We start from the raw sequence: 11,140 nt of genomic DNA, 5'->3' as shown, positions 1-11,140 counted from the left end.
CGCCTTGTGAGCTTGTGGATCTGCTATTTTCAAATAAGATCTTGGGGGAACATTATAATAAGCAGACCTGGCAATACTGGCTCCGAAACACAGAGACAGACGTGTGAAGATGGGCGGTGCTCAGAGGGTGAAACCTGAGACAATAGGGCCATTGAACCAATCGACACCTTTCATGCAAATGTTGATTCTGCATGTAAAATAATCTCCACCCCCCCAAAATACACACGGAAACACACACAAAGTAAACCTTGTTTGTGATATAATTTGAACCATTTAATGACTGTAAAACGGCCATTTGTAGTAATGAAAACCTTCTTCAACATTTGAACTGTGTTAATATGAATATCATCAGGAACTCCTATGAGGGACTGACATGCAAGGTGGTCCACGGAGGGCAGCTCACAGAGGCATTCCAAATGAAGACCGGGGTCAGACAAGGTTGTCTGCTCTCGCCTTTTCTCTTCCTGCTGGCCATTGACTGGATAATGAAAACATCCACAGCACAGAAAAGGTACGGGATTCAGTGGACACCTTGGACGCAACTGGATGACTTGGACTATGCCGACGATCTAGCACTACTGTCGCACACCCAACAACAGATGCAGGAGAAGACCAACAACGTGGCATCCACCTCGGCGCAAGTGGGACTCAACATCCACAAAGGCAAGACCAAGATCCTCAAGACCAATGCAGCAAACAACACCAACGCAATCACGGTGGAGGGCGAGGCATTGGAAGAGGTCGAAAGCCTTGGGAGGCATGCGTTAATTCGACAGACCTTTTTTCCGACTATGTGGCATCCGCGTGCGGTTAGGGTTAGGGTGCGGGTTTGGTTCGGGTTTACTGTTTAATGTCGGAGCACTGCGCTGTCGGAGGAATGCGCTGTCGGACTAACGTATTGCACCCGAAAGCCTTTACCTACCTGGGCAGTGTTATTGACAAGCAGGGTGGCACAGACGCTGACGTTAAAGCACGAATCAGGAAAGCACGTGCAGCATTCTTGCAACTACAGAACATCTGGAGCTCAACTGAACTGACTTCCAACACCAAAGTCAGATTCTTCAACACCAACGTTAAGGCAGTCCTCCTATACGGAGCAGAGACATGGAGAACTACAGCTGCTACCACTAAGAAAGTACAAGTCTTCATTAACAGCTGCCTGCGGAAGATCCTCCACATCCGATGGCCAGAAACCATCAGCAACAACGAACTCTGGCAGAGAACAAACCAGCTGCCCGCAGGAGAAGAGATCAAGAAACGCAGATGGCGCTGGATAGGTCACACCCTGCGAAAGCCCGCAGGTACCATCATCAGACAAGCCCTAACATGGAACCCGCAGGGCAAGCGGAAAAGGGGTCGGCCGAGAAACACCTGGCGCAGAGACCTGGAGGCAGACACCAAGACCATGAAGATGACCTGGAACCAACTGGAGAGAACAGCTCAAGACAGAGATGCCTGGAGATCGCTTGTTGACGGCCTATGCCCCAGAAGGGGTAGTAGGCGTAAGTAAGTAAGTAAGTAAGTAATATGAATATCTCTTTCCCAGTAGTCATGTTTTTCCATACTAGAGTACACATGCAAGGGAGGGAGAGAAGGGGGGGAGGGGGTTGACTAGTGTAATGACTCGTATTAAAATTCTAGTCTTTTTTAAGTCCAATGTATTTGTATTTAAGTTCATAATGTTAACATAAGTATAACTAAATGCAGTTGTAATTAAATAAAAACTTTTTTTTCTGGATTCCAATTAAAAAATAACAAAAATATCAGATCTACAAGCTCAAAGCGTACGTTATTGTGGCCTCCTGGTGTCGCTATAATAAGCCAATGTGAAAAGGGCCGGCATTTCTTCTTATGCCTTAAGACAGTAATCAGACACTGCATTCATGATTTGAGGCATTTTGTTCCAAAAATGTGTTTTGCTAAATTAGACCTGCTGGTGGCGCTATAACAGGCCAATGTGAAAAGGGTAGCATTTTTTTCCTCGGCCTAGTGGTAATGTGTGTGCAAACTTTCAAAGAAATCGCACGTTGCGTTCATGATTTGAGGCATTTTGTTCAAACGGACCTATCCAGCAAACTTTGGAAGCCAATGTTAGCCAATTAAGATGGAATATGAAATATCGGACACTTCCATCTTGATCACATGACTATAGAGATACTGTGTAACGATTTGCGTGATTTTTGGACAGATTCTGAAGGAGTAATAACAAAACATTTGTTTTACAAAAGTCAGCCTCCTGGTGCTCTAAAAGGCAGATGTGAAAAATGCATGGCAAAGGTTTTTACTTACTAGAGTACACATGCAAGGGAGGGAAGAAGAGAGAAGGGGGGGGGGGGGTTTGCTATTACTATTGTCTGAGCCCGAAAATGTTATTTCTGATCGTGTTCATTATTTAAATGGATATTATTGTCTCCGCCAGGCCGAAAGGCTGGCGAGAGAGTATGTTTTACCCCCTGTCCGTCCGTCCGTGTGTCCGTCCGTCCGTCATCTGTCTGTGTACAGCTAACCTCCGGCACCGTTGGCTTGCTCACAGCCAAACTGTGCACACACAGTCCCTGGATACCAGAGCAAAACCTCTGCCCCAAATTTTTCACAGGGGCCTATTATAGCGCCACCAGGAGGCCGATTTGTGCAAAACACATTTTTTGACAGTACTCCTACAGATTTTGTCCAAAAATCCCACTACGCAGTATTTCTATAGTCATTAAACGAAACGGGTTTTTCAGATTTCTCATATTCCATCCTGATTGGCTAAAAATGGCTTCCAAAGTTTGTAGGAGTGCACCGTTTTGAACAAAATGCCTCAAATCATGAACACAGCATGCAATATCCGTGAAATTTTGCACGTACATTCCCATTAGGCCGAGGAAGAACTACCATTTGAACATTTTCAAATCAGCCTCATGGTGGTGCTAAAACAGGCCGATTCGTGTTTTTACCTATAATTACACCGATCTGTGTAAAACTTTGTATGCACACTCCCTATAGGTCAAGGAAAAACCTTTGCCCTGCATTTTTCACATCTGCCTTTTATAGCGCCACCAGGAGGCCAACTTGTGTAAAACACATTTTTTAATACTACTCCTTCCAATTTTATCCAAATTTCACGCAAATCGGTACACATGATCTCTATAGTCGTGTGATCACGACGGATGTGTTTGATTTTTCATATTCCCATTAGGCCGAGGAAGGAATATGACTCATTCCTCTCTTGGTTGCTGCCTCGCGCCGTGTTGTTGCATAGTCCTCCTACACAACACACGCTCCCAGGTGGATTGGTCCATCCCGTACAGCTATTACTTCAACAAGATTAGATGGTAATCGTAAACAATCCAAACAGACCGGTGACAGTGGGAGGCTCCACCAAAATTATTTCATGGAATGTAGGGGGTCTGAACAGTCAGGTGAAACGGGCTAGAGTGTTCTCCCATTTAAAACACTTAAACACTGACATCACATTTTTACAGGAAACACATCTGCGCACAATAGACCACCAAAGACTTGGTAGGCCCTGGATAGGTCATATTTTCCACTCTCGATTTAACTTCAAAACGAGAGGTGCAGCCATCCTTATTAACAAAAAAGTACATTTTATCCTTTCCAATACCATCTCTGACCCTAATGGGCGCTATATTATTGTAACTGGATCTCTTTGTCATACTCCGGTAGTTCTTGTCAGTGTGTATGCCCCAAATTGGGATGACTTAGATTTCATGAAGAAACTTATATCATCACTTCCTGATTTACAAACCCATAAACTAATATTTGGTGGTGATATTAACTGTGTGATGGATCCCAGACTGGATAGATCGACTCCCAGAACAGTTACACTTTCCAAAATGTCCTTGGCCTTATCTACCTTCTTGGACCAATGTGGCTGTATTGACCCATGGAGAGCTACTCACCCAAATGACAGGCAATACTCTTTCTACTCCCATGTCCATAAAACGTACTCTCGTATAGATTATTTTTTTATAGATAAAACACTTCTTTCGTCTGTCATTTCAACTGAATACTCTCCTATAGTTAACTCTGACCACTCCCCCGTCATACTCAATTTAAATTTCGCAGCTCAACATAAAGCGACTTACTCCTGGAAATTGGACTCCACACTTCTGTCTGATAACACATTCTGTAATCTCATCGTTCGATCCATAGACCTTTTTGTGGAGACTAACAAAAATGAAGATACTAGCCCGTCTTTGCTTTGGGAAACCTTTAAGGTGTTCCTTAGGGGTGAGATCATCTCTTATACTGCCCACACCAATAGGAAACAGAAAAAACGCAAGCAGGAATTAATGGAAGCTATATCTGACCTAGATCGTCAGGGTTCTACATCATTACCCCCGGAACTGGCCAAAGAAAGACTCAGCCTCCAGACCGAGTTCAATCTCTTGTCGACTAGGGATGCAGAAAAAATGTTGCTAAGAGCTCAGGGAACTATATATGAGCATGGAGATAAAGCAGGACGCCTTCTCGCACACCAGCTGAAAAGCAGGATAGCATCGCGCCAAATCCCTCAAATTATGAATAAAACAGGCTCAATAACAACCGACCTCCCCAAAATTAACGAAACCTTCAAAGACTACTATTCAGAATTATATAGATCAGACTCATCAAATAATGAGGCGGACATGTCAAATTTCTTTAACGGACTTAATGCTCCTAGACTAACCCCAGAACATCACAACACATTAGAGACACCACTGCAACTTGGTGAGATAACCAACTCTATTAATTCAATGCAAAGTGGAAAATCGCCAGGAATAGATGGCTACCCTGCTGAGTTCTATAAGAAGTTTTCTAACCAATTGGCACCTTTGCTTTTAGAAATGTTTGAAGACTCCTTCCAGCAAGGTAGATTACCACCAACACTTACTCAAGCCTCTATATCACTTATCCTTAAGAAGGACAAAGATCCAAATCTATGTAGTTCTTATCGCCCCATCTCCCTTCTTAATGTGGATGAAAAGATACTTGCAAAAACCTTGGCTAGTAGACTTGAGACCATAGTACCATCCATAATCTCTGATGACCAAGCAGGATTTATAAAAAAACGACACTCATTTACAAACATACGAAGGGTTCTTAATATTATTCATTCCTCGACTTCGCTGTCTAGTCCTGAGGTAGTTATCCGACTCGACGCCGAGAAAGCTTTTGACCGAGTTGAATGGGGCCACTTATTTTTCACTTTTAAAAAGTTTGGATTTGGCGAGAAATGTATTTCCTGGATACGGCTAATTTATACTTTTCCGCAGGCACGAGTGTCCACCAATAGCCAACAATCTGACATTTTTCCACTATCACGTGGCACAAGACAAGGATGTCCGATCTCTCCCCTCCTCTTCGCAATAGTTATTGAACCTCTAGCACTTGCTCTTAAGGCTAACAAGCTGTTTACAGGCATTAAAAGAGACGGAATTGAACACAAAGTATCCCTGTACGCAGATGATCTGCTCCTCTTTGTTTCAGACCCAATAAGATGTATTCCACACATCTTAAATATTCTCCAACTATTTGGCACTTTCTCCGGGTACAAGTTGAACGTACAGAAAAGCGAATGCTTTCCTGTTAACCAACCGGCCAAAGTGATACCCCAATCCATAATTCCTTTCAATTTATCTAGCAAGTTCAAATACTTAGGAATTATTATTACTAACTCTATCCCCTCTCTCTGTGAGGAAAACTTTACGGTTCTAACAACAAAAGTAAAAACTGATTTACACCGATGGAACACCTTACCTCTTTCCCTTGCAAGCCGAGTGCAATCTATCAAGATGAATATACTCCCCAGATACCTGTATTTGTTTCAGTACTTACCCATTTTTTTACCTAAACAGTTTTTTCGTCAATTGGACTCATTAATTATGACCTTTATATGGAGCGGGAAGACTCCAAGAATATGTAAACCTCTACTTCAGAGGGAGAGATCAAAGGGGGGACTCGGCTTACCGAACTTTCAGTCTTACTATTGGGCAGCAAACATGTACAAGATCGTACTCTGGATCTCAAATACAGAGTGTTAGAGTTAAATTTGAACCCTATGAATAAGGCACGAGCCCAAGAAAGATGAAAAGATGGTTTGGTACTAAGACCCCCCAATACCCGTCCAGTCAACACCCAAAGAAATGAGAGTCAGACACCTGGTACGTCCAAAAATGATCTATCTGTATTGCCCGAGTGTGCACACAGGAGACAGTACAAGTTACAGACAAGAATATCAATCACACACACACTGACATAAGACAACAAGCACTTGCACGCACAAACACACACACACACACACACACACACACACACACACACACACACACACACACACACACACACACACACTAATGCTTCAATAACAGGCAATAGTATTTATACACAGTTGGACTTCAATGACATCAGACATAGGTGCATCCTTATGATTGGCTTTAAGACCCTCAGACGTAGGATGGGAGTCGTAGGATGGACAGGCGTCTGGCTGTCTTAATAAGTTGTTGTTCATCTTAGGGTGTCCTTGTGTACAATTCTCGGTTCCATAAACAAGTTGTTCCTTCGATATCATAGGACATGTGCATGGTTTTATCTGTGACAGGATGACAGCTGACAAAAGGGACACTGCAAAAAAAACAAGGTTTCCGGCTATGAAAACCGATGAATATGAGATGTAAACTCAGAGAATTTACAAGAATTTACAAGAGTTTTCCACTCGGAAAACTCAAAGTTTTGTAGGTCGGTAAACTCCTGTATGGTACCAAATTAAGTATGCATGACCCCCTGCTGGGGTTGCTGCCAGAAAATCACACCTTCAGCCCTAACCTGGATTTCCACAATTTGGGAGGGGGGAGATTCCCCCTCCCTCCTCCCTATCTCGAGCAATGCTACTGAGCATGTGCAATAAGCCACCTATGATTGGCTGTGACGTAGGTGGGCATCCCTCCCTTATTTTGGGGGTCACATGGTGTGTGTGGGGGGGGGGGGGCTCACAAGGTGACCCCCCTCCTAGGGACCTGGGGGGTGGTGCCCCCCCCCTAGGGATCTGGGGGGTGGTCCCCCCCTTATTCCCTTATTTTATATATATATATATATATATATATATATATATATATATATATATATATATATATATATATATATATATATTATTTATTTATTTATTTTTATTTATGTATATATATATATTTATTCATGTATATTTGTATGTATTTATTTAGTTATATATACACACACACACACACACACACACACACACACACACATATATACATACAAGATTCTGAAAACAAATAGGCAACAATCTCAGTCAGGTAAATTGTGTTTATTGATAAAAAAAAAAACAGTATACAGTATACTTTGGCTATTCAAAAATATCTTCTAAAACAGTAAAAAAAAAATCCCCATCTCCCCCTCCCCAAATGTTTTTTCCAGGGACCCCCAGAAGTTGTAAAAAACTCCCACAAAGGGGACAATAATTAAAAAAAAAATGTAGTTCTGTCTCTCATGCAGTGTCTTGCTGAACGAACGGCCTCTGCTTCTATTTGGAGTCCCTCCACCAAACTGGACAACTTAACAGTTACTGTGTAAGAGAGCTAAAAATGAGCTGTTCTGTGCCGGTGTGTCTCGCCGCACGCGGTGGTGATGAAGGGAACGCGGGTCTCTTCTGTTGTCTCTCCTCTCCTGAAGCACCTGGCATAAAGCCGAAAGCTCCTCATCTCTCTCGGGTGGAGATGAGACAATCCACACCGCCCGTCCATCTACGATGCCGTCCTCTTCATCTGACATTAGTTCAGGGACTGCATGCGCCCACACGGCCCTTTCTCCATCAGACTCCAGACATGCAGTCCTGGTGGTCATCAACTGTAAAACATAGAATAGCAATTAAATTATGTATTACATTACCATTATTACAGGAACACAGAATGTAAAACAAAAAAACATCTTACAAACAGTTCCATATAACTTACCCTCAATCTTCTCTGTCGGGTCTTCATTGAGGCATTCAGCTTTTTCTTCTGGTCAGCATTCTCTGGCTGGTCCAGGCGATGGCTTCTTCTCAGAGACTCAACGTGTGTCCTGCAAGCCGCTGAAATACAAGGAAAACACAATTAGGATCTATTTAGTTGTTTATCTCCACAAACAACACAATTCCACATCTACACTGCTCTAAAAGAGAACCTACATGTGACTGCAATTTTTAACTGGCCCCTGTAAAAGTCTAAGCTTTTACTGGAGCCAGTGGTGGAAGATGTACTTATAATATATTTGACTTAAGTAAAAGTAGCATATATTTCTTACCCGTTATAACGTCACGGTCTTCGTCGGGGAAAGCAATGCTGACCTGATCCAACATATGGGTCATCACTGCAAGATTATGTGGAGAATTGATACTGAAAATAAAAAGACAGAATGTTAGTTTATTCCAGCACAGACAGCCATCAGTTCCAGACTCCAACCCCCTCCATTCGAAGCTCACACCTCCACCTCACCCTATTCAAAGCCTGCGTCAAAACCCACCTTCCCCTCCCCCCTAATTCAAACCTCTGTTTCTGCCTTAGCTTACTGGTTCCTTTTTAGAAGTATTTATCTCCTAATAAAGTTGTTGTTTTGTTGTAAAGCGACTTTACAACAAACTAAGAAAATCGATATATAAATGTTATGTATTGTTATTACTTAGCTGGGGTAAATTACACAGTGATACAACAAAAAAAACGTACCTTTCTTTTGGATCAAGTCTCATGGCATTGTTTTCAGAGTTGTGTAGACGTCTCACCGCCTCCTGCAAACAGAAAGATTCACAAAGTTAGTTGGACTATAAAAGCATAACGGCATTCTCGCCTTAGGTGGACACACACAGCCCCTATTTGCAGACATCATTTCACTTACCGCAAGCTTTGAATTCTTTGCTCTTTTAATCCTTTTTGCGGGCAGTGTAGAATCAGTGGCATTCTCAGCAGCAGTAGTAGCAGCAGCACCATGTAACTGCTCGATCTTCTCGAAGACTGGAGACTGCTGCTGGGTCAACAGCGGTGTTGCCAGACTTTGCGAGATAAATAAGCAAACAGGTCTACGAAAACAAGCCCAAAAGAAGCGACTATAAAAGGCCACACGAGCACTTCAAAGCTATATATGTCGTCCATTAAACTATGTGCATATTTATAAATGTTGGCTATTTGAAAATAGACGATCTACAAGCTCACAACCGTTCTACCATTATTTACAAGCAACTTCAGAAAAATGAGCCCAATGTGGCTTATAATAATCAGACCAGGCAACACTGCAGACAGATACTAGGGGTGCGTTCGGAAATACAGCACTGAGCACGGCCCAGGGCTTACTTTTGATTGACTCTCTTTCAGATGTTATTCCTTTACTCTTAACCTTAAACTGATCAGATGGTTTGGTTAAAGGAACTATAATCTATTAAAGTGTCTTTCTTTGGTTCTGATTGTTACTAGGTTCTGATAGTAACTTGGTATATTCTATTTATTTTATCTAGTTTATGTATAGCCTTCATCAGCCTGTCAGTGATGCGTTTTCAACAGAAATGCTCATATTGGCAGTCAGCTGTGTAACAGTAGCTGGTTAACGATGGCTCGTTGGCTCGCATTTGACCACATAGCAATCAACAGCACTAATTCATGTCAGCTGTGTGTGTGTGTGTGTGTGTGTGTGTGTGTGTGTGTGTGTGTGTGTGTGTGTGTGTGTGTGTGTGTGTGTGTGTGTGTGTGTGTTTTTTAATGTCCAACTGAATGTTTTCTGTAGTGTAGATATCAAGTCTTTCCCTGTAGAGCAGGGGTCTTCAACAGGGGGTCGGGGACCCCTAGGTGGCTCTCAGAGTTACTACAGGGGGGTCTCCAAATCTTTGCGTGATAGGACCTTTTTCTTGTATTTACATTAACCACATGAACCCTAATATCCCTATATTCTGAGGGGAACTTAAGAAGAGGTAGAGGGGAAAAGAGCAGACCAAGTACAGAGCCATAGGCTCAACTTTACTAAGTACAGAGAGTTTGACATGTCTGAAAAATACACTGATGACAGTGTTGTTAAACACAGATATGGGAAATATTCTTATTAACTTAGATTATATATAAAAAAAGATTAACAAATGAAGCCCTTTTTAAGCCCTTAACAAAAACATTGAAAAGTATAGTTTTGTTTTGTTCCATTTTTGCTTTGGTAATGGGGAGAGGGAGAGAGAGACCCCCTCTTTAAACAAAGAGTGAATTTGGATGTCAAAGGAAATGGCCAGTCTCCTGCTGGGTCTTTGTCTGGCAGAGGAACGGTAAATCACTGATTTCCAAAGTATATAGACGAATTTCACAGTAAACATTTTCAACTGTAAATTTCCAATTACGTACAAAAACACCAGCAAACTGCGGGTTTACTGAGCAACTGTAAATGCCCAAAAATGCCCATTAATGCCTCTTTTCTTGCAGTGGGAATTAGTGACGATGCCGGGTCAAACAGAGATATCGGTCATCGTACAGAGATACAGGTCATTAGGACATTAAACACAAAACGTTGACCAAGACATGTTTTTACTGATTGGGAACATATGGAGCCAGCACCAGATAGCAAATATGGAGCCAGCTACATGGCCTTGGTAGAGAAAGTATAGTAGAGTTACAAAAGGCATGTTTAAAAGACTGAAGTACAGGCCCAAAAAGACATCACTATATTAATTTGACTGGTTAGATCGATATTTCTAGATCATATCAATCTGGTCCACAAAACATATCTATCACAGAGGATAGTTGGCTTCAACTCGAATCTAACTCCTGTCAATCCTCGTCCTTAAAAGCTTTAGTATGCAGTAAACTTCCACTTAAACCTAGGCAGCACTCTTCTAACCCTTTTGTTATTTCAACCTTAAAAATCTGGCAACAAATTAGACAACACTTTGGCTGGACCTCTCTATCTTTGGCCACACCGTTATGCAACAACCAACAATTTCAACCCGGAAAAACCGATGGAAGATTCTCCAGCTAAGATCAAAGCGGGGTGGGAATCCGAATTGGGCATCACTCTGTCAGATACATTTTGGGACACCGCATTAAAAACTATTAACTCAGCCTCCTCTTGTGCGAGACTTTGTCTCATCCAATTTAAGGTACTTCACAGGATACATTATAGCAAAGCTAGATTA

The 11,140-nt window shown here is 42.1% G+C and overlaps 1 protein-coding gene across 1 annotated transcript; it reads left to right on the top strand.

Moving 5' to 3' along the window:
- Window positions 1-338: 338 nt before the first annotated feature.
- Window positions 339-1,510, top strand: LOC311049448 (putative transposon-derived protein F52C9.6; the record flags this gene model as incomplete). Its single annotated transcript, XM_084063019.1, has 2 exons — window positions 339-757; window positions 931-1,510. The coding sequence occupies 2 exons, from the start codon at window positions 339-341 to the stop codon at window positions 1,508-1,510; spliced, it is 999 nt and encodes a 332-aa protein (XP_083919145.1).
- Between the last annotated feature and the right edge of the window lie 9,630 nt (window positions 1,511-11,140).

Source organism: Gymnoscopelus microlampas (assembly GCF_963454915.1).
Source record: "Gymnoscopelus microlampas genome assembly, chromosome: 7".
Lineage (NCBI taxonomy): Eukaryota > Metazoa > Chordata > Actinopteri > Myctophiformes > Myctophidae > Gymnoscopelus > Gymnoscopelus microlampas.
This window is presented reverse-complemented; position numbering and strand designations above follow the sequence as displayed.